This window comes from Pelodiscus sinensis, chromosome 3 (genome assembly GCF_052426305.1).
Source record: "Pelodiscus sinensis isolate ZL-2025 chromosome 3, ASM5242630v1, whole genome shotgun sequence".
NCBI lineage: Eukaryota > Metazoa > Chordata > Testudines > Trionychidae > Pelodiscus > Pelodiscus sinensis.
The window spans coordinates 115,944,880-115,971,055 of NC_143054.1; the positions used below are offsets into that span (position 1 = coordinate 115,944,880).

At 44.2% G+C, this 26,176-nt stretch overlaps 1 protein-coding gene across 1 annotated transcript; it reads left to right on the top strand.

Moving 5' to 3' along the window:
• Positions 1 to 53: 53 nt before the first annotated feature.
• PNLDC1 (PARN like ribonuclease domain containing exonuclease 1) lies at positions 54 to 25,838 on the top strand. The gene is made up of 19 exons (XM_075924561.2): positions 54 to 2,193; positions 6,286 to 6,343; positions 6,471 to 6,544; positions 8,395 to 8,428; positions 8,583 to 8,706; positions 10,030 to 10,118; positions 10,398 to 10,498; positions 11,106 to 11,185; positions 13,419 to 13,556; positions 14,235 to 14,304; positions 15,307 to 15,392; positions 16,797 to 16,852; positions 20,194 to 20,258; positions 20,706 to 20,759; positions 21,548 to 21,590; positions 22,390 to 22,489; positions 24,241 to 24,416; positions 24,582 to 24,680; positions 25,202 to 25,838. Exons 1-19 carry the CDS (start codon positions 2,118 to 2,120, stop codon positions 25,272 to 25,274), a joined length of 1,596 nt encoding a protein of 531 aa, XP_075780676.1. The 5' UTR covers positions 54 to 2,117; the 3' UTR covers positions 25,275 to 25,838.
• Positions 25,839 to 26,176: the final 338 nt, after the last annotated feature.

Here is a 26,176-nt window from a genome sequence, read left to right on the forward strand (position 1 = left end):
GAGAAGAGGTGACATGACACAAACAAAATTAAACTTCCCCAAACTAGTTTTGTAGCCATTTTTAATTCTTTTCAGTTCAATCAGCATGCTTTTTGATGTGTGGACATTAGAAGTAGAAAACACATTTTTCCCAGTGCTATATACAGAAGTAATACTATTTCCCTATTTTATAGTCCCTTGCTTATGCATCGAAGAATCACATTAGCCACAGCATCCCACTGAGAATTCATGTTTACTGATCATGATCCCTGAATCTTTTCTAGAGTTGCTGGATTACAATCCACTGCATTTTACTTTAATTTGGCTTTATTAAAAGCCTTGAATTTGGCTTTATTAAAACACATTTTCAAATGAGCCCAGTTTAACAAGCAGCCCAAGTTGCTCTGTGTAACTGACCAGTCATTTACTACATGATGTAAAAAAACAGACTTCACCAGCATTAATTTTATATTTTTCAAATAATAAATAATGCACTAGTATGAGGCCAAGAATTGGTCCTGGTCAGTTGCCATTTAGAAGCTTCCTTTGGGTGACTATTTCTCTCTAACTTTTTAAAATTTACTAAGCAGTAATTTTAAAATCCATGGAGTATTGACTTTTTAAATCATTCATTACTAAATTAAACCCCTTTCAGAAATGGTTGTATAGCAATCAATGTTACTTGTAAAAAGCAACCTTATAAACATTCATATGCTATCAACCTTTAATTATTTACTGATTGTTTTCTGTATTAGTCTTTCCATGGTTCTCCCCAGGGTCCTCCATTACCTTTTTAAAATATTGGCATAACCTTATTTTTTTCAGTCCTCTGGAAAAATTAAATGTCAGTGAAATTGACCAATTGCAATTCTTTCAAACAAATTGCAGAAGAGATAAAGCTTAAAATGCTGTAGATGGTATTTATATGTATAACATACTGCATAATTTATTCTCTTCAAATTTATATCAATAGGGTTACCTCCCAAAGCTAGAAGATTTGCATGTCTGCCATACAGTCTTCCAGTAGTTGCTATAGGTCTGGTTAAAGCTGGTGGCCTGTTTTCTACAGAAGGCTAATTTGTTGTGTGTCTATCTTAAAAGAAAAAGCTCTCATCACAGTACATGCTTTTTAAAAGGGCATAGCTGTAGTATAGTGTATTCCTAGTTGTATAATAATTTGGTTCTCTGGATGAAGTTGCTGCCATAATGGGTTGGAAGTCTAACTTTTTGGAACCAAGGATGTAAAACTCATTATTGCTAATCAATTATTATATGATTCCAAATAAACTACAGCAGTGAACAGTTTAAATGCTTGAGCAGAAGAGGACATTGCACAACCATACAGTTTAATATATATGATTACTAAGATTCCAGCTCTCTCCTAGCTTTTGGAACATATTTGTTGCCTGTCTTGTATTTTTTCTTCTTCTCCATCCCATAAGGGCTACTCGGGGAGCTAGGTGGTTGACTTTGGCACAGATTTGTGTCTTTTCCTATCGTTCCTAAAGGGCTGCTGTGAGATGGAACGGGGCAGAGCTCTCTGCTCCAGGGCACCTTCTCTTCTTCCCGCTAGGTTCCTGGGCCTAGAGGAAAGAAGACTGCGGACCTTGGAGCAATACTTGGCTGGGATGAGAGTCGCCTATGAAGAAGGGGGGGGGGTGCACCCCGTTAGAGACGTTAAGGACTAGTTGACTATCAGATAAGCAAATGCTTATTGGATAGTCGACTAGTTGCTTCCCCCCTCCTGCTCTATTTGATAGAGCCCCTGCCAGGGCATTTCAAAGGGGCATTTCAAATAGAACAGTCGATACACAAATGCATCCACTACTCCTCGATTAGTCAGTTCCAGGATACTGAACATCCTTACTCCCCGTCCCTACCCCTGATTCCATGAGCGGCCGCTGCAGACTGTCGCCCCCTCCCCGCCTTCTAAAGCAGGTCCAGGGAGCAGCTTCCTTGCTGCGCTGGTACGTTCCCTTTAACAGAATGGGAGACTATGAGGGGAAAGGCCGGGGCTCACGTGACGAACTAAAAGCTGATTCGCTGCTGTTCCTGTCAATCAAGCAGACGCGGCCGCGAGGCGCTAGCGAAGACCCGGCAGCACGCGGGCTTCTCTGCGGGAGAAGCACGTGGCGGGCATGGAGCTGGGCGCCGGGCAGTTCGCGCAGAGCCTGCCCCGCCTGCGGGAGCTTGTCTTGGGCTGTGACTTCCTGGGTGAGGGGCCCTGCCGGGAGCAAGCAGCGATACGGAGCCGAGCTGCCGGTGTGCAGCGGCCCCTAGCTCCGAGAGCCCGGCCGCCTGCTGCCCCGGCCTCCCCGGGAGCCTTGCTGTGTGTTCACACTAGGTCACCCCTGCTGTCCTGGGGGTGGGACTGCGGCAGCCCTATCGGAGCCCACGTGCTCGTCCTACTACCAGTGAAGCGCCTGGAGCATCGAGGCATCACTTCACCTGCTTGCTTGCCTTTGGCAAACGGAGCAGGATGGACCCCTGATGCGCTCAGCTGCCAGATCGGCTCTTGATTAATGGATGATCTTTTCAAGAATTTGCCCCTCCTCCAGGCTCATAAATGCTCTCCTCTCGCCTCCAATTATGTCCAACACCTCTTCCCTTGCAATGCAGTGAGGGAAACTAGCCGCCCCCCCCCCCGCCCTCCCATCATTGCATGCTGCAGGGAGACACATAGTGCAAACTTGGGTATCTAGGCGGTAGGTATCAAAAGGCAAGGTATTGAAATCTCAGAAACCTAGTCTACACTGCCTCTGCCTCAAACTAAATTGCACAACTTCCACTATGTAAATTACATAGCTGAATTAGATGTATTTTGACCTAGTTATCAGTGGTATCTTCCATGCAGTAAGGTTGATTGCCAATGCTCTCCCACGGACTCCACCTACTTTTCTTGTCCTGGTGGAGTACCAGATTTGATAGGAGAGCCCTCAGACGTCAATTTATGGTGTCTAAACAGATGCAATAAATCAGACACTAGTGGATCTGTCGTGCAGCATCAGTCTAACATGTAGTGATGGCAAGTTCTGAGATGTATCTAGGAAGAGGCAGAAGTTCTGTCATAGAGGAAGTGGAAGAGTACAAAAGCAAAACTACCTCAATTGCCTTGCCTACCCCTTTATCTATCTATCTATCTTTTTTTTTTTTTTTTGCACTATTTGTTTTGAAAGGTAAGTAGAGGCAGATATAATAGGGGAATGACTTGCACCTGATAACTAATAAGCAGAATCTATCAAATTTATGGTCTATTTTGGTCAAATCATAATCATAGGCTTCTAAAAACTGTGAATTTCATGACTTTAGCTATTTAAAAATGTCACTGTGTAGGAGTTTTAGGAGTTGTGACCTAAAAAAGGAGTTGGGGGTCACAAAATTATTGTAGGGTGGGTTGTGCTATTGCTGGTAGTGTCACTGCTGTCAGAGTTGGACATGACAGACCTACCTCAACCAGCAGTACAGAAATAAGGATGGCATGGTATAGTATTTTGGGTCAGGACATCATTTGAGAAACACTGCTTTTCCCAGTGAAATCTGTAATATATGGTAAAAGCACACACAAGACCAGTTTTCATGGTTTGTAATGCTTTTAATGGCAATGAAATTAGTAGGGCCCTACTAATGGGAATCACTGTTGTTTCCCCTTCCATTCCAATTCCAGTGATACCTGCTTTCTTACTTTGCCTCTTTATCATGAATGATTACAATGCAGAACTAGAAAAAGCATTCAGTCCTGAGCCTTGTCTGAATATCAAAAAAATTCCCCATGGACCTAAGTTAATGAATTCTTTGACTGGTATAGCTTATATTGTTCAGAGAATTGGTAGTGCATTACCACTGTAGTTGTAACAGGAATCTGAAAAAATCACAGATGGCACATTGACTTTTGCTGGCATTGCTTATGTCAGGGATTTGCTAGTATAGCTATACTTTACAATATAGACTAACCCCAAGAGGTTTTTCCATATTTCTACTTAAAACTTCCATCATCTTTAGTTTGTACAAGTTGAACCTCTCTAGTTCAGCGCGCTCTGATCCAGCATCATCCGTGGTCTGGCATGATTTCAGTTAGCCAGAAGTCCACTTATCATGGGTGTGGCCAAGTTTCCTGCAGTTTTACAGCCACCAGTCCTGTTTCTCAGTGTCTTGTGTTATTTAGCTCTAATTTACCCCTAAATGTCTTTAAGAGCACAGTAAGGAGTGGAAGTGTTGGTAATACTGCTAGATAATGTTGAGTTCCTGTGATTCGGCACATTCTCTGGTTCGGCACCAGTCAGGTCCCAAGGGTGCCAGGCTAGAGAGGTTCAATCTGTCTATCATATCACAGTGTGCAGTGTCCCAGTTGGAAAAATTTGATTTATTTTTGTCCACCATTGTTCTTTAAATGTTTCCCTTTTCCCTGATCTGTAAATGAAGCACTTGTTACTTTCCATTCAATATCTGTTGAACAGGAGGTAAAGTTTAGAGAAGATAAATGTAAATTAAAAGTGAAAATGTACAACCTTACAAGGATGTTGTAGTTACTGTTAAAAAAGAAAAAAAAAAAAGGATTAAGCTTCCAAATAATAGAGGGGATTGCAGTGTACACTTGAGATATCCAAACAACTTAGTCAGTACCGATCCCTGAGATGAATGGAGAGAGTAGATCCAGGTCTACACTATAAAGTATTTCAGGCAGAGCTGTATTGGTCAGGGGCAGCCTCTTCTCTTGTTTTTCCCACCAGTGTGCAGAATTAATGTTATGTGCATCAATATTAATTTTGTTCTGTTTATGATGCATCACCTCTATATTGGTGCACATGCAATTCATGTGGCGGGGGGGATAAGAGGGGCTGAGGAGTTAGGACTGTGGGAAGTGACTCAGGATTGGGACATAGGTTTAGAGGGTCTATGGAGGGGGCAGGCTCTGGAGTGGGGCTAGAGATGAGGGCTGTCCTGGGGCTGCAAAAGGGGAAGGGCACTCCCTCCAACTTTCTCTCTCGGCAGCAGTATCTGGGCTGGTAGGGGAGAAGCACCTGTCCTCTGTCCACAAAAGTTCCAGTCCAAGCTGGATTGGTGTTGGGGGAGGAACATCTCCACAACAGGTCCAGATCGGGGCTGAAATTGGGGTGCCTCTCTTCCAGTTGAGGCAGGTGTGGGTCAGGCCAGCTTGGGTTGGGTCCAGGGCTGGAGAAGAGGTATCTTTCCTTGCTGGGTGGCGCTTATCACATTACTGTTCAGGTGCGCAGCTTAGAGGGAACTTAGGTCAGTTGTGTGATAGGTTGGCCTGAGATGAGAACTCATCTATGGTGGCAGATGCCTCTTGCATAGACACAGTTAAACCAGAAAAACTGCAGTTGTCTTAGATCAATTGTTCTCTAAGTTTAGCAATCTGAGAAACCCCATTTTGATTTAAAATGTTTTGGGGACCCCTGCCCTGCCCTCTTCACTGAGGCCCTTCCCTGTCTCTTCTCCAAGGCCTGTGTCCCCGACTTCCTCCATCACCCCTCCCCCTGTCACTTGCTCTCCCCCATTCTCACTCACTTTCACAGGGCTGGGAGTTGGGTTGTGTGTGGATGAGTGCACGGCGCAGGCTCCTTGAGGGAGTTTAAGTGTGGGAGTGGACTCTGGGCTGGGATAGGAGGATGGGGTGTAGGATGAAGGCTCTGGCTGGGGCTGTGTGCTCTCAGCACCAGGATTAGGGACGTGTGTTTCAGGAGAGGATTGGGAGTGCTGGTAGCATTTATCACACCTCCCAAGAAACAACCACTTGGTACCTGTGACCAGTGAGGTGCCTCACTCTGCCTCTGCAGCTCCCACTGGTCATGGTTCCCAGCCAAGCAGAGCTGTGGAGCCAGCATTTGGGCAGCAGCAGCACATGGTTCCTCCCTGACCACCCATGCATCTAGGGACTACAGGCACTTTGTGACTACTTCTGAGAGCCACATGGAGACCAGTGGTGCTGATTAAATATGGCTTTTCCCTTTTAGCCCTGATGTGCTGTTTTGCCTAATGTAACTACATGTCTTAATTCAGAAATGAGTAAATATCAAATGACCTTCCAAATAATGAGGCACACTTTTAAGGAATAATTCCATGCCCAAATGATACCTGGCTGAATAATTCATAACATACGGGGGAGAAGGCAGGAAGATTTGATTTCTTTAGATTGTATTGATTGCCATTTCTTTTGATCATTCTTTCACTCTGAGCTTGGAGAGTTTAGAGTCTCTCACTGCCTTGTTGTCCATTCATAGTTGGTACAAAAGGCTGGAGAAAGACAGATCTCACATTTTGGGACTTTTTTATGTTCTGTCTCTACAGGCCTTGATATGGAATTCACAGGTTTACATTCTTTCTTTCTTCAAGGCAAACAGCCCAGGTAAATCTTTCACCCCCAAATGTTGTTGTCATATGATGTAGTGACTTAAAATAGCGATAGAAGTTGTGGTGAGAAAAGTAAAATAGTACATAACAGGAGATTTTTTCTTCTTCTGATCATTTAATAGTCTCTTCGATTCACCTGCTGAGTGGTATCAGAAGGCCAGATGGAGTGTTCAGAAGTTCACAGTCAATCAGCTCGGTAACATTTTTTGTTCATTGTTGTCAGAAAAGATCAAATCCTACTTCTTCCTAAGTATTTACTATCATTTCACAAACTAATAACATTTGGCTGACACAGAGTAACTGGTATATTAAAGGACTGTGGGACTTTCTGGGAGGAATAAAGGCTTGCAGTTCTGTTTTTGCTTGTCTGTTATATTTGCACTGGCTGCCCTCCAGAATAAGTTCCTTTTTATTATTGGAGTAATGTATACATGATGGCTGTGTCTAGACTGCATCCCTTTTCCATAAAAGGGATGCAAATTAGACACATCGCAAATGCAAATGAAGCGGGGATTTAAACCCCCCCCGCTTCATTTGCATAAACATGGCTGCCTCTTTTTTCCGGCTCGGGGCTTTGCCAGAAAAAAGCGCCAGTCTAGACGGGGATCTTTCGGAAATTAAAGCCTTTTCCGAAAGATGGCATAAAGCCATGTTTATGCAAATGTAGCAGGGGGATTTAAATCCCCGCTTCATTTGCAATTGCCTTTTATGGAAAAGGGATACAGTCTAGACACAGCCCTTAAGTAATTTAAAGTCAGGCTGGCTAGGCAAAAGTTTTCAGTCTACTTTATCTTGCTGCTAAATTATTTTTTTAAAAGTGTTATGATGTATGTCATCTGTAAAGAAAAAAAATGTAATAGAAGTCAACCTTTCAAGGTTCTGTTCCACACTGTCATTGACTTGCTGTGTGACTATAAGCATGAAATATAACCTTTCTGTGCCTTCAAATTCTCACCTGTGAAATAGAGGTGAGACCTAACTCACATGGGGTTTGTGGGGGGTTAATGTTAATAAATCACTCAGATTCTCAAATGGAAGAGATACTAGAAAACATTGTTTTCTATGAGGTTTCACAATGAAATACATTGTTTTACCAAGTTTCATGTTGTCCTTTGGTATTTTAGAGAGATATTTTAGGGGCTTTTCATGAGGGCTGAGGTGTACTGGCTTTCATTTTGGGGAGATGGAAACAAGATCATATCCACTTTGATGATGTCTCTAAGTAAAGACTATCTAGATTATGAAAGCATCTGATTTCTGGACTGTGGGGTGTTTTGGACAATGTAGGGATACAAAGGAAGTATTTGAACCTTGCTTGCTGAAGTCCCTGCTCGTTGAAGATGTAGAGTTTTGTTTTGGACAGAGCTTGATTTTTGTTCTCTTCCATTTACACATCTGTGTATGGTGGCCCAGTTAAAGCATGGTTTCATCTTGTAGTATAGATATCTCTGTCTCTCAGGTATGTTAAAGGTGACCTGCAAGAGGGGAAATAACGCTTGAGCCTTATTTCTTTTGACACAAAGAAAGCTTGGTGTTTTTTTTTCTTGCTCTCTTTTTAATGTTTCTCTACTTCCTTTTTATATTAGAAATTCAGTACTTGTCTAAATTACTAGATTATTAGATCATTTATTGTGGTCTGAGGATAATAGTGTAATGTGTAATGAGGTCCCCAACAATTGTAGAGTAGAAAGGCCTGTAAACCTACAGCACAGTTTGTAGCTTTCAGTGATTTTCCTTTTCTCTTCCATTGCTCAACCTCATTTCAGTATGGACTGCTTCTTATTTGAAGTTAACTTGTCTTTCCATTGAGCCCTAAAATCTTATTTCTGTTTAACTATATGGGAACCCATAGTCATGCCATCCCTTCGTACCTGGCAGTGTTAAAAAGGGATCAGTCAAATTCTAGTGCAGCAGATTTGGTACATGACTAAAATGACATGTGGAACTCGTACATCCTCTAATTTTCACGCTACCATTAAACAGGAGGCCTAGGATTAACACCCAATTCTCAATACTAAGACCTCTGTTTGTATTTGTTTCTTTCAGGGTTGTCTATATTTTCAAATGAAAGCTCCAACAAGTAAGTAAAAATAAAGTATTCTTTCTAAATAAGCTCTTAGCTGCCTGCTATGACAGAGATCATGCCGCTGAGATTCTATACTAGTGGTTCTGAGGCTCCTTAGTGCAGTTTTTCCTTGTGATTCTGTTTTAGATATCTTTATTTTCCCTTATAGGTATGTTGCACACTCCTATAACTTCTTCCTCTTTCCCACAACATTTGGAATCATGGACTCTGAATTCTCTTTCCAGGCATCTAGCATTAAGTTCCTGACGCATTATGGTTTTGACTATAATAAGGTAGGTTTTCTGTGGTAAGTGACCAGAGTAGAGGAGGCTCCCCAAAGTCTTCATTCCTTGAATAAGCAGCTTCTTGCTGTTTTTTCAATACTATGGCTGTTTTGAATACTTGGGTTGGGTTTTGGGTGTCAGAGCAATACAGGGCTTTGGACACTGAGCTATTCTGTGATCCATGGGGAAGTAACTATGTCTTTGGTAGTATGTGGAGAGGCTCCCTCTTAAGTGTAAACACCTTAACAGTGGCCACTAAACTGAAGCCCTAACTAACTCTGAAGCCCTAACTAACAATGCTTCACATTGTTGCAGTTGGCCACAGTGTACCTCCTTACTGCTCTGACACACCAACTTTAGTGGCCACAGGGCACCTTTTTGTACTTCCCCTCTCCTCATTAGCAAAGAGGTAAATGCCTCTCTTTACTGGCATCCCAGCAATGCCTTTGAATAAATGAAGCCCATGATAATAGGTCATATGCTTCCTGTCCTTCCTACTGTCCTATCTCTCACCCAGTCTGCAGACCGCACTGTCCAGCTTGGGTCAGCGTGATTGGGTGAATATCTCCAGGCTACATATACTGAAGTAGAGTTTTGGGGTCTATCAAATGTCATTTCATTGGCTAGTAGATGTGGTCCAGCCTACACAGTTTCACAGAAGATGTAAGGTTCCATGTAGGATTGAAAGCCTGGGTGCTCAAATGAAAAAATTGGTACTGAATTTGTCATCTTCTGATAATTTCAAAGAAACTTGAACTCTTAGCTAAATAAAACTTTACTTGTCTATAATGTTCCATCATCTCCAAAGTGGAAAATAGTGCCATAAGTATACTGTAGTGCTATCCAACAGTCATGGCAGGAAGTGTAGAAAAGAGTTCCCAGCTGAAACGGCAGGAGACTTTAATTAAATTGAATGTAATTACTGAGCTGGAATTTGTTCTAAAAACCTGGGTTAGAATACTGACACTGAGTACTTTCTCTATCAGCTCTTAAATGATCATAAATAGTCAGGACTTCAATTTTATCTTTCATGCATAATCTTCTATATTTCAGTCTCTCCCCACCCTTTTACTCCTTACCTGTGAACCCTTTTGAATCATAAAAATAAAATATTTCCCATCCTTTGCGTATGCATACCTCTTGGATAAGTGGTGAATTGTGGACTTTCTTAGAAAATGTTTTGAGAAAAGAATGAGGGAAAGAAATCATGTTAGAAATGACATGATTTCACCAGTAAATACCGATTTTGAGAGTCCCTATCCTGATACTATTTTTATAATTTAGCACCAGACAATCCTATAATTAAATAACCCCTTTTCTCCCACCATTCAGTTTCTGAAAGATGGAATTCCATATATGAATGAAGTACAGGAGAAGAAACTTCAGCAAGGTCTCTTAGCTGGAAACTGGAAAGTCCGCAGGTAAAGCTCTTCCAAAGCCATTTGCTCCTCTAATGACTTCTATTAGTATTTCACCTTCACTTTTCACTCAATTTACATTTTGTAAGAATACTGAAACTGAGAGAATGTCTCTCAAAATAGAGAGCCCAGTGACGGGCCACAGGGTACTGCTGTCTGTTGCTCCACAGAATGACTACAGCATAAGGGAAGCGGGGGAGGGGGGAACTCCTCTGTAAAGAGGAGTCTTGCTTTGCACTCCTTTTGCAGCTTCCTCACTTTTTCTTTCTGATCACGTTTCAGCACTTTGGACAAGGATAAAGTGAAAAAGGTGATTGATGAGGTGACTCGCTGGGTGCCATCAGCAGAGGAGGGAGGCTCTATGGTTCTGCATGATACGAGTGGTATGAAATAGGATTCCTTCCTCATTTGTTGTTTCTCAATGGCTGCAGCACCTCTTCTGAATATGTAGGGATTGCTGCTTTTTCAGCCTGCTTACATAGCTCCTTGTATACTAACACTCTTGCTTTTTCACTTAAAAAAACCATGCCCAGCCCACCATTTCTGCTGCCAGACCTTTTGGCTCCTGTCATGTTTTCATCTCTGTGCCCTGTTGCTCCTTTTTTGTCATTGTGATTAGCCCTATAAGAGAAGGTGTGTTTGGTTTTTTCCCCCTGAGGTTGTTTGGTTTCAGTGGATGTTTTTGCAGTTGTGGTAGATTTTATAGGGCTGGGAGTAGTTAAGTCTGACAGCTTTACTCATTCTGTGCTCTTCTGGCTCAGTTTTGTACTACTTGCATGGAAAAGTATTGAGAGAGATATTCAGAGGTATTTTTAAAAATCATTTGAAATGGGGATGACTCAGATTGTCGACTCTCTTTTCTGGATTGGCATATGCCCTACATTTTTCATTTTTAGCTTTGTTTCATACTATTTTATTCTTTAATTAAAGCACTTATTCTATAAACCAAACTCCTCACCTTTAAGTCCTTCTCTCTGTTTCTGATCTCAGGTTTCCAGCAATTTGAGGTTCAATTGATTCTGAGGCAGGCACTTCCAAATGTTTGGACAGAGCCCTTTGGAGACCAGAAGGTAAACTGGAAATGAAGTTCCGTGGAGGGTAGGACTTCTGTGTAGATTTGTGTGTGCCTGTCCTTCCTGCTGGGTCTCTAAAATCTTGGTTGTGCTTTAATGGAAAGGTTCCTGGAAGAGGAGAGAGCTTGCAAAGGAACCATGTGAAGGGACCAAACCAAGTTCCCCTTTCTGGGATCACATGGTTTGGGAAGCTTTGGCCTCTGTTTCTCTCACTCAAAAGTTGTCTCTTCTAGTAGGAGTGTTCTTAAGCAAAGTCTGAAATGACTCTTAAAATTTCCCCAGGCTTCTCCACTCCTCCCTCATGTACAGGTTGAACCTCTCTAGTCCAGGACCCTGGGGACCTGAGTGGTGCCAAACCAGAGATTTGCCAGACCACAGGAGGTCAATATTGTCTAGCAGCATTACCGACACTTCTGCTTGCTGGGCTCTTAGAAGACATTTAGGGTTAAATTAGAGCTAAATAAAAGCACAGAACACTGAGAGCCAGCACTGGTGTCTGTCAACAAATGTTATGGGACTGTGGGAAACTTGGCCATACCCATGAAAAGTGGACATCCAGCTAATTAAAATCATGCCGGACCACGGACATTGCCAGACCAGAGAGTGCTGGTCTAGGGAGGTTCAATTTGTATGCACAAAAGCACACATTAGGTCTTCATTGTTAAACTGCCCCTTATGGTTGCCTTGGAGACATTCATCCAGTCTGTTGCAGTAATGCTACACAGCCTTTCACAGCTAGTTCATCAGTTTGAATTTGGTGCACACTTTGTTGAATAAAAATGTTGGCCCTTGGTCAGCCTGTTCAAGTGGTGTCTGTCCAGATGCCAGGGAGAAGCTTAGAAATATCACAGAAATCACTATGCAACTAGCACCCTTATTATTCTCTGACAGAGGCTATACATGAGAGGAATTTACTGGGCTCCATTTCACCCCTAACTGCGGGCTCTGAGTCGTCATAGCTACGCTTTGGTGTGAGGAAACCTGCACCACTGTTTTCCTGCAATACCTGTTTTATGAATAGAGGGCTTCTCATTTCATCATGGTCAATTGAATACATTTTACTAGCACTAAAATCACTTACATTCCATACCTACTGTCGCACATCCTGAAACAGACCTCCTGTTTTATGTCCACCACCTGTCCTTCTAACCAAGGAGGCCTGGAAGTAACTCCCTTCAGTATTAGTTTCGCTTATCAACTGGATACTGATCGCCCTTCAGTGATGACAGTCTTCATGTTCTGTACTGAAGGGCTGTCATCTGTACTGTCTGATTTTCATCATTAACACCTGGTTACCACACAAACTGCTTGTGTTGGTTTAGTGCAGTGATTCCCAACTGCCAGGCCGTGAACCTCTGGCTGCTGGGCTGCAGCGACTCTGGGGGCCAGGGCTGGGATACACTGCCCAGTACCTTCCCTCTCGCCGTGGCTGTTGGGAATGGCATGTCCTGCCCCACCTCTCAGCCAGCCAGCACCGGGAAGGGGCGGGGTCTCTTCCTGGACATGGAAAAGCAGTTTGTTGCACAACAGGAGGGTTGCATGGAGCCTGGTATGGCAGCTGCGACCCGGGCAGCAGCACTCAGCTGGCAGCTGGGAAACAGCATAGGGCTAGGTGAGGGGGAGCGGGGCAAGTTCTGGGGGGCTCTGGGGATAGAGGGCTTTAAGAAGTGGGGGGATGACACTGGGAGGCACTGGGGCATCTGAGGTGGGGAGCTGGCCCTGGGGGTGTCTGGGGGCTAGGCTAGTAGTGGAGATCTATAAGGGCAGGGCTGGCATTGGGGGGCTCTGGGGATGGGGCTAATATTGGGAACTGGGGGGAGTTTGGAGGGTTGGGTGCAGTGGGGCGTCTGGTGGTGGGGGGCTTTAAGGGGCAGTGGTTAGCACTGAGGTGTTTGGGATGGGGGATTGGCAATGGGGGGCTCTGAGGGTGTGAGTCTGGCACTGGGGGGTTAGTGCAGGGGACTCTGGAGTCTGTGGCTGGTGATGGGGGGTAGTGGAGGGGTAGGGGGCTCTAGGAGTTAGGGCTGGCACTGGGGGGGTCTCTGGGGCTAGGGCTTTTGGTGGACTGGTAACATTTTATTTGTATGTTCATTATGCAAATCATGAATATGCAAATAAAATATTACTGGTCCGCCACAAGTTTGTGAATGGGTTTGCCTGTCCCCAGTATAAAAAAGGTTGGGAACCACTGATTTAGTGTGTGCCAGGTTGTAACTTTTTTTTCTTGTAGGTGATGGTGAAAAAGATGAGTCCACGGCATCGTTGGTGTCTGGAGAACTCTTCTTATGATTGTTGCCGAAAGGAGCTCATTCTTCTCTCTGCCCAGGGTTTCACCAGTCTCTTCCATACCCTTGTGGAAGCCAAGAAGGTGACACTATCCCTGTTCTCACCTTTGGAAGTCTTGGATTGTTACCAGAGTAGCACAGTATGCAAGTATGGAGTATGCAAGATGTTCTGTATGAAGCTGAGTGAATATATTCAAAGTAGTGAGAGCAGATTTGTTAACCCCTTCCCCACTATCAGTAAAACAAGTGTTAGTGTTTAAAGTGGTAATTTAGGTTAGAAAAAGTGGCAATTTAAACATAGCGGATCTGTTAAGTAAGCAGGTGGGGTTTAAGTGTATTTTGTTAAAACTGTTTTACTTTATTGATCCAAAAACCAGACTTTTCTACATTGCATTCCTAGTACCCTGCAAAGCAAGCATGCCTGCAAGAGAGTGATCCAGGCCCTGTTCTGACTCCAATATCTCAAACAATTTTTTTTTTAAATTCCAGAAATCTGTCACATTTCAAAACATAAGCCACTACCTGGAAGTTGGTCAGAAACATTTCTTTGGGTAGATTATTTCACTTTGACATAATTGTCCATTTGGAAATTTCTCTAAAACATCTAGTGATGGTCACTGTTGGAGCCAGCACAATGGGCCAGTGGCCTCATCAAGTTTGGAAATTCCTTGTTCCTAGCAGAATTATTGAATAAGATCCAATTTCAGAAACTTTATCCTTGGATCCATGCTGATACTGTTGTTTTACGTCTCTCCCCATAGCCACTGGTGGGACACAACATGCTTATGGATCTTCTGCATCTTCATGACAAGTTTTACAAGCCCCTCCCAGGTAGCAAAATCTTTAGCAGCATTCAAACACTGGTGCACACCTCCCCACGGCAAGTTTTTGAATGGTTGGACAGAAATCCAGCACAAATGCTCAGTAATCCTCATTCACTCTACACAGTGCGGTGTGATGCTAGATAACTGCACTAACTCACTCACTTCTAGGGCAGGACTTGGTCCCTCTGGAACACTCCCGGTGGGGTTCTCCCATGGGGCAAAAGACCAGACAGATACTCTGTCATGATTATGAGGATTGCCCAGCAGCCTGGGGATTAAGGGGTTAACTACACCTAGCCAGGTGGAGTGACCAGTAGGAATGTAGGTGGGACTTTCAAACTGGGACAAAGGAATTTGGGTTTTTTTCCTTTCTCCCTTTTGTCTCTCTGGGTGAGCTCTCTACAGCTACAGAGAGGGACAAGCATGTCTCTCTCTCTCTCCAAGACACTATTCTTCATTTTCTGTAAGTAGGGTAAAGTTTAGGTAGTTTTGTTAGGCTTTATTGTTTTAAGGATTGGGTATGGGATCTGAGATCTGGCACTGTTTAAAAGATGTTTTGGCTTTTCTTTGTAACTAAGTTCTAGGCCCATGGAGTTCTCCATGAGTATATTTTGTTACCTTCCTATCTAGTCATTATACTTGCAGCAGGAATATTGTTGTAATAATAAAAGTTCTTTCTTTTCTTTTTATTAACCTGGAAGTGGTTAATTGTGTGCCCTGATTCTTATTTTAGGGGTGAGATTTCCCAAATGATCTTTCCTCTGATTTCTTTATCAACATTTGGGTGGTGGCAGTGGAAGTTTTATTCCCAAGATCTAGGTTTTTAAGATTTTGGGGGAAGTTTTATACCAAAGCCTGGTAGATAAGGCTTTGGGGTACACTTGCTGGCCCCCACTTCTGCATTTATCATGCCAGAGTGAGGAAGGAGCCATGACTGTTTACTGCAGAGAGTGTCGAGTTTCCTTTCCCTTAGTTCTGTAATATTTTTTGAATGTTTGCTTTCTTCCAGAAAGCTATGAGGAGTTTAAAAAGAACATTCACAGCCTGTTTCCTGTCCTCATAGACACCAAGAATGTCACAAAATCCATCTGGAAGGTAAGAGGAACATTTGTCTTGGGAAGTAAAACTTGCCTCACACCTAGATGGGAAGAAGGTTCTGATCACTCCCCAGTTATGGAGCAGGGATTAGATTTAAACATTGCTTGAGGCTCACTGCCTTAGTGCTTTTTATGTCATGCTCCCCTTACTCCTAATGTAATTTGTCTGCACCGAAGCATGGAACTTCACCTGAGTCATGGTCAGAAACCGGGAGTGGGAGCTGGAATCTGGAGCCTCAGCTGGAGGTGGGAGTGGAGCAAGAGTGCAGCTGGGGACAGAGCAGGGCTGGGTGGTGCTCCATCTCTCTGCCCCCCCTCCCCGGGTGAGGAGGAGTCTGGCCTAAGATTCACTGCACTCCTTCCCCAAACATTCCTCAGTGGTGCGCACCCCACAAGTTGAGGACCCTCTGCAGTAAGGTGTCTTGCTTTCCTGATTGAGGGACTCAGGATAATTTCTAATTTCTTCATTACCACCTTTACATTTTCTTTCCTATTGAGCTGTTACTACTACTTCTGCTGAAAAGGTGGGCCAGCAGCCTTTTCCTTTCTGTAGCGGTGAGAGTGCTGGTACCTGTGCTAAGAATGTTAAGAAGCAGGTATTTCACTAATCGTATAGTCAATAGAATTCTTACTGACTACTCGATTAGTCAATAGAGGAAGGCACTTAGTTCCGACTCGCTATCTCTATTGCTATCAGGCGGGAGCTATCTCCACTGCTGCTATGTAGTTTAAATGTACTAAGAGCTGGGTGGGAAGGTAGCCTGAGCCACTGTGAACAGGGGCTGGTGCCAGAGTAGCCTCTGCCTGTGGTGAGCCTGAGCCCTCTGCAGGCAGAGGCTGCTTCATGGCAGCCTCCCCTACTCCCCTGAGATGTTGCCTCTGATAGAAGTAGCAGCGAGTTGGGGGGCAGGTGGCACCACAGAGTTGGTGCTGGGGGGAACCAGCTTTTAAGCTGCTGGCTCCCCCAGGATCGGCTCCTGCTCCTCCTCCCCCCGCCCCCACTTCCTCTGATGCAGAGGATAGAGGACTGAAGAGTGTGAGGTATCTGTTAGTACTGTTTTAAGGAATTGCTTCAAAACTCCATTATCATTTGGAGCTTAGGATGGCTTGCATTCAGGGACTGATGTTGCAGCATTGAGTATCACAACATCATAACTTACAGATTAAGTTAACATTGTGAAGAGTTCTACGGTACTTTGCTGCTTCTGAAGAAATTCTGTGGGGTGCCACAGGACATGATTCATGCCCACTGAAGAGCACTACTGGAACGACAATGTGGATAGGAAGCATACTCAGTACTTTTTAGATAGTCTGGCTGCTTTGGTTTGATTTCTGAGTCCACAGTTTATTTCCTCCAAAACACCACACCACATCAGAAATATCTTGCCTTGGTTTCTTACAGGAATTTCCATTTCCTCGGGCATGTAGCCTCCTAGAAGTTTATGAAATCCTGTGCAGGTGAGCACTGACTTCTGTGAATTTGCACACTACCAGCTGATCCATGAATCATCTTGGGAAGAGAATTTTAAACATCTGTTGTACATTATGCCTGTGTTTTTCTGCTGTAGTGTGGACTGAAATTGTTAAACAAGTTTCCCTCCTTTCTAACCTGGCTTTAACATCAGAGGAAGAAGTTTTATCTCTAGACCTTATAAGTTAATTGTAAGTCAGTTTAAAATTCTTCCCCTTGAATTACTCAGCCATTATGAAATGAGGATGGAAACTGGCTTACAGTCTGATATAGAAACATATATGGCAACCTAAGGCCATGTCTATACTAAATGGAGGATCAATGCTGCAAAGGTTGATCTTCTGGTGTTTGATTTAGTGGGTCTAGTAAGGACCCGCTAAATCGAACACTGAGAGTTCTCCTGTCAACTCCCGTTCTCCTCAGAGTCACTTGGAGTAAAGGAAGTCCATTGGAGAGTTTTCCCCTCATTCTCCCACTGTGGAAATGCTGTAGAAATTTGGCTTAAGCTAAGTTGACTCCAGCTATGTTATTTACATAGCTGGAGTTGCCTATCTTAACCAATCTTCCGGTTTAGTATAGACCTGCCCTAAGCTGTATGCTGAACTCTAGAGGATAGCATTGCTTAGAGGATTGATAATGGGCCATGGAGCTTTTTACCATTATTTGCCTGATCTTGAATTTGGGCTAAGTCTGAGAGCAGCAGAAACTTAATACTATCTCCCTGTTGCACAGGATCTTAAGTGGAATGAGTTTGCCAGCCTGGTTCTTTGTGGGCAGGTATCCATGTTACAAATGACGTTCTTGTTAGCAGAGCGGGTAGAGTGTAAGGTCCGGACACTATAACACTCCTAATCTATAGATGTGTTCCCTCCATAGACAAAATAGACAAAATACTGTGCTTAGTGATGTGATATATATATATATACTGGGCTTGACAAACAGCGGTGAAAACTGCTCGCCAGCCCCGTACTGCGCATGCGCACGCCGTGAATGAATGGGGCACGCGGCTGAAATCTACTCACCATGGGCGAGTAGATTGTATTGTTTGTCGAGCCCTGTATGTCTGTGTGGGTGTATATATGTATAATATTGGTTCGTCTCTAAGGTGCCACAGGGCTACTTGTTAAAGCAGAGGTGGGCGAACTACATCTGGTAGGCTGGATGTGGTACACAGGCCTTTTTCATCCAGCCCTTGAGCTTCCTCCAGGGAGTGGGATCAGGGGTTTACCTGACTCCTGCTGCTCCAGATGAGGCATGAGGTTGGGAGCTTGCATGTTTCCTATTGCCGCTCCCTGCCTGGGACACCATGTGGGGTTGTTAAAGCTGGTGGTAGAGCAGTGGCACCCATTTTTCTAGAGCTCCCCAATTGACTGGGGCCCCTTTGGCCCACTGGTTAATCTGCCACTGAGAGGAAGTTGGGCCAATATACAATTGGTCCACCGTACAACTTATCTACTTCGATGTGGCCCTCAGACCAAAAAAGTTGTCCCACTTCGGTGTTAAAGGCAGTGTGTTTGGCTTGGCATAGTGGCTGCTGTTTGTTGTTTTAAATATATAGTTCCCTATAGATTAGGAGAATTCTGCTGCACAAACTCATGTTTTCCTCCTGGCATATTCAGATGTTAAAGGATCTTTTTCACCGCTGGAATGGGAATCTCTGTACTGTTTTCTGGTGTTTCCTCTCCGTGTAACAGTCTTTACCAAACTTCAGTTACAGTATTGGGGGCTTGGATTGAAGCAGGGAACTTTGAACTAGCCTGCTTTTCGCTCTCTTTGGAAGTCTGTCTGTTGGCTGGTGACGGAGGTGCAAAGAGGGCAATTGAAGAGCTCGGGTCTCCTAGCAGCAGAACCTGAAGCCCTGGGCCCTTTAAAATGGCTGCAGAAGCATTGATCTGAGGGCTGGTGGGTTGGTGGGGGGATGAGGGATGCTGTGCTATCTAGGTGGAGGGGGGTGCTGGCTATCCCAGCCCTGCCATTTCCACCGGAAGTCCTGCTCCTTCTGAGAGTGCAGAGCCACCCTACCTCTCCCCCCCAGCCCCGGAGCTCAGCTATCCTGTCTGCTCCCTGTCTGATGGAGTAGTGTATGGAGTTAGGCATTCACACAGCCACATGGGCAGGAAAAAGAACGAACCTTGAAAGTCTGAAGCAGTTGTAGTTAAGATATCTCTTCTGATTTTATTGTAATCTTGGGTCATGGAAATAATATATACATTAGGACAGTGGTCCCCAACCTTTTGGGGCTGCCAGGCGCCCGGGAGCGGGGCCACTCACACGCTGGGCACCTGGGGGTGGGGCTGCACATGTGCTTGGTGGTAGGACTGCACACGCGCCTGGGGGCGGGGCCACCCATACGCTGCGTGCCCAGTGCCGGTGCCTCCAATGCACTACACACTCGGGGCCGGCGCCGCTCCTGTGCCGCACGCCCAGGAGCCAGCATCACCCACACGCTGCGTACCTGGGGTCGGCGCCGCTCCTGCACTGCGCGCCCGGGGCTGGCGCTGCCCCTCTGTCGCGTACCTGGGGCCAGCGCCATGCCTGTGACTTGCACCCATGGGCTGGCACCGCCCATACGCCGCGTGCTCGGGGCCGGCACAGCCCTTGCACCATACACCCAGGGGCGGGGCCACCCATACACTGCGCACCCAGGGGCCAGCACCACCAATGCACCACATGCCCAGGGGTGGGGCTGGCCCCGATGACTCGGCGGGCGCACAGAAATGGCCTGGCGGGTGCCATGGCGCCTGCGGGCACCGCATTGGGGACCACTGCATTATGAGATTCGGGAGATGTGCAGAAAGCCTTCAGGATACTTTAGTCCAGAAGAGGCAGCGACAACCACGAATCTCTTTTAGGTGCATTGTGCAAGATAGAAGGCTTTTATATTTGTGAATTCCATATTCATTGTTTCCATGCCACAAACTTGTCTGGCTCTTGATCTCTGTGCGTGGATTTATGCAGACATAAAGTGGCACTTCTAGACTAGTCCCTGTGCCCCACCATTCATTTCCCCCAAATATCAATCAAGAATTGAAACCTCTGGGGTAAGTTTTCAAGGTAGCGTGCAAGGATTTGAGCCATGTGACTTTGTTGGTGGTAAAAAAATAAAGAGTTAAAATTGTTGCTTGTACTACTTTGGTAATATATGATTTTATCATTGGATCACAGAGAAACTTCTTTTAAGAAATGTCTTTGGCAATTGTGTTAAAAATGGAACGCCATCGAGATTACCCTAACAGGGCAGGAGCGTGTTGCTGAAATTTCCAGTTCAACGCCCCTCCTTAGGCAGAAGGGAAGAACGAAAATTTACACTTCACATTTTCTCCACTAGTGACCTTAATCCCACCAACTCCACGTGCCCAGTGATAGCCCATGCAAGTGACAGTTCGAAATATGGTAGGTTCATCAAATTTTCATTGCTATATTAAGAGGTTTTTTTTGTTATATTCCATGGGAATCCAAATGTGTAAAAGAAATGAAACTGTATGTGGCATAAAGAACATGTGCAGGAGTACCGTCCATTCACACCCCTTAATTCCAGTCCATTCCTTTTATAAATGCAAGTTTGTTCTAATAAACCTTTTAAAAGTGATGTCATTTTTTCTTCAGCCACTGGCCTGTCGCCTCCTTAGTAGCGTCATTTTGAAAGCTCCAGAGAAGCAGCAGACTGCAGGATTAAGAGATTCTGATATGGGAGTTAGAAATAGTAGGAAATGTGAAGATGAAAGAGGAAACCCGTGGATAACTTGATCCTTAGAGAGGGGAGGATTATTTTGACTCTCAGTAGTTTGCGCAATGTTCTAAAGATGCTTTAATTTATTTTCCATTTTTGGACTCTTTTAGCTGACAAGAAATCTCCTCATGAGGCAGCATATGATGCATTTCTCTGTGGATCAGGTAAAACCTGACATTTCTTAAAGGTTTAACTGTTAGAATTCAGGAATTGCTGTCCTTCCACTGTAGCCATTCTCACTGAACAGTTGTAAAACAGGCACTTGTTACATATATACACACTAGAAGATTTACCTGGTGTTGCTCAGGTCCTTAACTCTCTCTTTTTTTTTTAAATGTACATACTTAATTTAAATCATTTATCTGGGGTGGGGCTGGGGATGAAAGGTTCAGTATGCAGGCTGCCCTAGTGCCCTGGGGAGAGAGGGAGTCCTCTCTCTACCACAGCAGCTTGGGGCCAGGTGAGAAGAGCCTGTCCATGGGGGAACAGCCAGCAATGATCCCGCATATGAATCAGGGTGGGAAGGAGAGCTTCAGCCACCACTCCGCTTAAAGGGTTCCTGGCGGGTGGGAGACTCAGGGTTGTGACAGTCCTAGCTGCAGGTGTGGGTGGGGGAGTGGGGTATGCCTGCAGACAGCTGTTTCACCTACCTGGTGATTGTCTCTTTTCGGTATGGTTTTCTGAAAAGCAATCCCCATTCCAGGCACATCCCAATATCCTGGCACAACCAAATAGTGACCTTGTTTTAAATGATAAGAGGAAGCTGCATACCAAATTTGATGGTCCTAGCTCTTACCGTTTAAGAAGGGTTCTTGAACGGCCCACCAGATAGTATTGCTCTTCCTCTCTAGTTAGTTTTTGTGTGCTCCATTTCTTTGCAACTGAACATTTATTTAGCTTTTGCTTCTGCACTCTGTTTGTAATGTCATCTTTTCATTATTCCTCTTTTTAGTTCTTTTGAAAATAGCCCACTTGCTCGTAGGCAGAATGCCATGGTGAGTGGTACTTATGAATGTCTTTGCCTTGCGATTTACCTTGCATTTACATTCACAGCTCTTTTAGAAAACAGCTGTCAGTTTGTGATTTTCTGTTCAACAACTTTGTCCAGTTTTTGAATAAAATATCAGTCAAAATGCCACTGCTCCAAGTAATTTGCTTGTTATTTTATAAACCTGCAGGTTAGAGGTTTTTATTTCAAGGCTGAAACTTTATTTAAAAAATAATTTTGTGGTGTTTGATAATCTGGGAGGCTTGTAATGAAATTGTGCATACTTTTTTCCTTTTGGTCATGATTTCAATCCCTCCCAGGCTGGTGGTCAGTGGTCTTACCATCTGACAGCTGGGGTGAAATGAACTGATGACTTCAGTCAAGTTTCTAGTGAATGTGTGTCCCACTCCTTCCCACTGTTGAGTGCACTTGTTGGCTCATGTTGAGAATAACAAGGGTTAAATGGGTGTTGAATCAGCGCTATCCTTCCACCAGTACATGTGGTCTTCCCCAATGTTCCCCAATTAAGTACATAGGCAGGGTAGTCTCAGGGAAGCTTGAGCTGCCTTGTATGTGTGCTCTGTGTTCAGTACCCAGAGGAGTTCATATTGCAATGCTGTGAATGTATGTTATTTTATCAACATTGTGTTTACACACTAAATAAATAAATCCTCCATACTTCCCTGCTCCTGTTCCTTTATAGGTCAGCTGTAGCCATAAATTCTCTAAAGCTATGGTACTATTGTTTGATTTCCCTATAGTCTAGATAACTGAAAACAATTATTTTGCTCTATTTTCAATCATAGTGACACTCTGGAGACTAGTTCCTCTTTCTCTCAGTATCTAAGTGTATTAACCAAGTACTTGAACCAGGTGAATCTGATCCGAGCTGGCTGCTCAAAAATTGTGAGTTTTTAAAGTGCATCATGTTTACTCCCATTGTATCTGAATCAGCAAATGCACAAGCTAGAAGGCTACCTGCTCACTTACATGAGTGAAAGGAAAGGCCAGCTGGTGCTTGGAGTTGCTTCTCAGTGTCACTCCAAAGAGCATTTCAAAAAATCAAATGTGCTGAATTTTTACATCATTATTTATGTTCATTTTGTCATTGGTTACAGCCTTATGTTGACTTTAGCAGTGATGTAGATAAGGTGCATTACTTCAGGAAATAAAAAACCTACCCTTTCTGAGCGACACAACTTAATGTCAACTTAATATGGTGTCTGCTTTCCCGTCAACATTGCTTCTGCCTCTCATTGAGGTAAATTAATTACATTGAAGGCAAAGTGCTCTCCTATCGACTTACTGCCTCTTCACCAGATCTGCCAAATTGACCCCTCTGTATTGACCAAGGCAGCAATGATTTACACCATAATGAAGACAAGTCCATAGTCTTTTAATTATGTCTAAGATGCCTCTTTCCCCCATTTCAGCACTTGTAATGAGATGGAAATACAGGGGCATTAAAAGGTACTCATCTGTATTAAAGTCTTCCATTTCTAGACTTCTGATCCCTACAGTAGGATAGAGGATAGATTGTTGCCTTGGATTTTTATTTTCACATGCATTTTGGTGACTTAAGTTATGGGCACCTGTGGACATGAACCATGAGAGCAAAGATGAAAACATACTTACTTGTATTATACAATTGGATACAGGCAGTCCCCGAGTTACGCGGATCCGACTTATGTCAGATCCGCAGTTATGAACGGGGCCCGTCTCCCTGGTCTCCAGCAGACCAGGGAGAGGAAGCAAAGCAGCGGAGAACGCAGGCAGCGGACAGCCCAGACGCGTCTGGGCTGTCCGCTGCCCGCATGCTCCGTGGCTTTGCTCTGCTTTGCTCCCCGTCTCCCTGGTCTGCAGGCCAGGGAGAAGGAGAGCAAAGCAGAGCAAAGCCGCGGAGCACGTGGGCAGCAGGACAGCCACGGTGCGTCTGGGCTGTCCCGCTGCCCCCGTGCTCAGCAGCTTTGCTCTGGACGCCTGTGGTACAGCAGCTGGGGTGCTGCCGGTTGGTCCCGTAGCGCCACTCTGGGCGCTACTGGACCAACCCGGCAGCACCCCAGCTGCTCTGCCCCAGGCGTCCTGATTCAGCCACTGCTGGTCAGTTTCAGCAGTGGCTGAATCAGAACGCCTGGGGCAGAGCAGCTTGGGTGCTGCTGGGTTGGTCCAGTAGCACAGAGGAGCGGCGGCGCTACTGGACCAACCCAGCAGCACCCCAGCTGCTCTGCCCCAGGCGTTCCCAAGTCAGCCGCTGCTTAACTGACCAGTGGCTGACTACAGGAAGCCCCTACCCCGGGCTTCCTGGAATCAACCGCTGATCAGTTTCAGCAGCAGCTGACTTGGGGATGCCTGGGGTTCTTAAGTTGAATCTGTATGTAAGTCAGAACTGGCGTCCAGATTCAGCCGCTGTTGAAACTGATCAGTTTCAGCAGCGGCTGAATCTGGACGCCAGTTCCGACTTACATACAGATTCAACTTAAGAACAAACCTACAGTCCCTATCTTGTACGTAACCCGGGGACTGCCTGTATTGCTTATCACTGTCACTTTTTTGGCTCTTGTGTTTAAATATTTTATATACCACTTTTAGTATTTCCACAGTCGGATGTGGATTAAATTTGAGAGTCTGTGGATTCATTTCACTTCATTGTTTTTCAGAATTTTTCTGGCACAGATGTCCCTAGCCATCGTCCACCTCTTCTGATTGCCAGTGTTCAGGGCTGGCCTGGGGTGGATGAAGAACAGATCTATCAGGAGTTAAAAGGTCTCTGCAAGTTTGATGTTAGACGACTGACCAAGAACCAATTTCTGTTGCTCTCCAATAAGTTTAACGAGTAAGTGATCAAAATTCTAATTCCTCAGCCTCTCGTCCTCTCCCTTCTACACCTCCCAATTGCTCTCTTATTCTATTCCTGCTGACTGTGTAGATAAGGGGATTCACATCCTAAGCCCCACTGCAAAATGTATGTAATATAATATGATTATGCTTTGTTTCTTAGTGTCAGGATTGTTCTGCGAGATTTTAAAGCTCACCCTAATCTGCGGATTTTTCTTTATCACCACTGGAGGCACTCGCCACAAGTGAACTGCTTGCTACAGTAAGTAGTGATGATCTTATGTACCTTCTACTGTCAGGCCAAGAATAAGCTCCCCTCCTGGACTAGGTTGTCTGGCATTCATTGTATGAAAAGCATTAATTGCTCCTAAGTTACACTGTAGCTCCACCATGAAAACATGTCATTCAGAAGTAGGCTTTATGTGGTGGTTTAGAATGTTAACTGTGTAAATTATCTTCTATCTCTGGATTACAATCTTGACTTGGATGTTTCCTTGTGGCCATCACAAAACTGCCATGCTGTCATAATTGACAGATGCTGATCTCTGAGACCCAGTACTGGAATACTAAGTTGGGGAAGAATAAAATTGTATTGAAAGTTCAATTCTGGAATATCAGGGAGAATTGCACGTTAAAGTTCCTATGCTGTATTAACCCAGTGATAGTGACACAGGTACAGGGAGAATATTAGCTCTGACTCAGAAGGAAATTTCACTTTCGTGATCACCCAATTAACCCCAAATGTGAATCTCCTAATAACATTGTACCTTTCTTCCCTTGCAGAATTTGTGGCATTGTGGCATCATGGTCTTTTCTTGCCTTTGTGTTTGGAGGATCTCCATGGTATGCTGTGTAAAAGATTACCTTCTAGAAAAATCTCAGGGTCATTTTTCCTATCTATGTGCTCTTCACCAGGATGTTAGGGCGGAGTGTTCTTATATTATTAAAATAGTAATGGTCAATAAAATGCTGTTAACATTTTTTGTTTGCCTTCAATCACCTCCCACCCCAAATCTGTGTTTAAGGAGCCTCAAGTTTTAGCAATCACATCTGAAGTGGGAAAATCCTCGTGTTTTTTAAACATATTTATTAAAGAAGTACCACCTTTTCTTCAGATGCAAGTGGAACAGAGAATCCTTTGTTTTGATGGGACTTTTATCTTGTTTCCCATGTTTTTCTTTAACAGCATTAACTAGTTCTATTCCAAGTGTTGTGCTGCTATTGTAAAGCTTGGTACATAAAGGCTCAAGTTGTGCTTTTTGAAAACTTGTTAAATAAAAGGAGTTACTTTAACTTCTGTTTCCATTTCAGCTGAGGGAAAGAGGATTATTGCTGTTTGTAAAATGGAAAAGAACAATATTGATGGAGAAATAATTGTGCAGGCTTATGAAGGGTTTTTGAAAACAATAAAATGAATGTCAGGTGACTTCTCAGTTTGTATTTTTAAGCACATGTTGTCAAGAGTACCTGACAGTAACATGTGCTATGTTGATCAGTTTTTCTGATGGGAATAAGTGAGTAGACTGAAATCTAGTGACTCCTGCCCTCTACTCTGAAATTTGGTAAGCCTAGCAATTGTTTCAAGTCTCTAGAAAGAAAACAGCCTTTACTTCTGACCTTGGAGTCTGTGTGCCTCAATGAGTGTTTCTTAGGGATTAAGAGCCTTGTTTGTCTCACAGGGATCAGATTCAGGGTTTTGTCACAAAACTCAATCAAAAATCAATTGGGAACTCTAGGGTCCAAATCTAACCCACTTCT

Excerpts from the sequence above, each read along its gene's own strand:
- PNLDC1 (XM_075924561.2), top strand. The coding sequence starts at position 2,118 with ATGGAGCTGGGCGCCGGGCAGTTCGCGCAGAGCCTGCCCCGCCTGCGG. Across the intron at positions 15,393-16,796 it reads TCACAAAATCCATCTGGAAG|GAATTTCCATTTCCTCGGGC; the intron begins GTAAGAGGAACA and ends GGTTTCTTACAG. Across the intron at positions 22,490-24,240 it reads GAGCTGGCTGCTCAAAAATT|AATTTTTCTGGCACAGATGT; the intron begins GTGAGTTTTTAA and ends ATTGTTTTTCAG.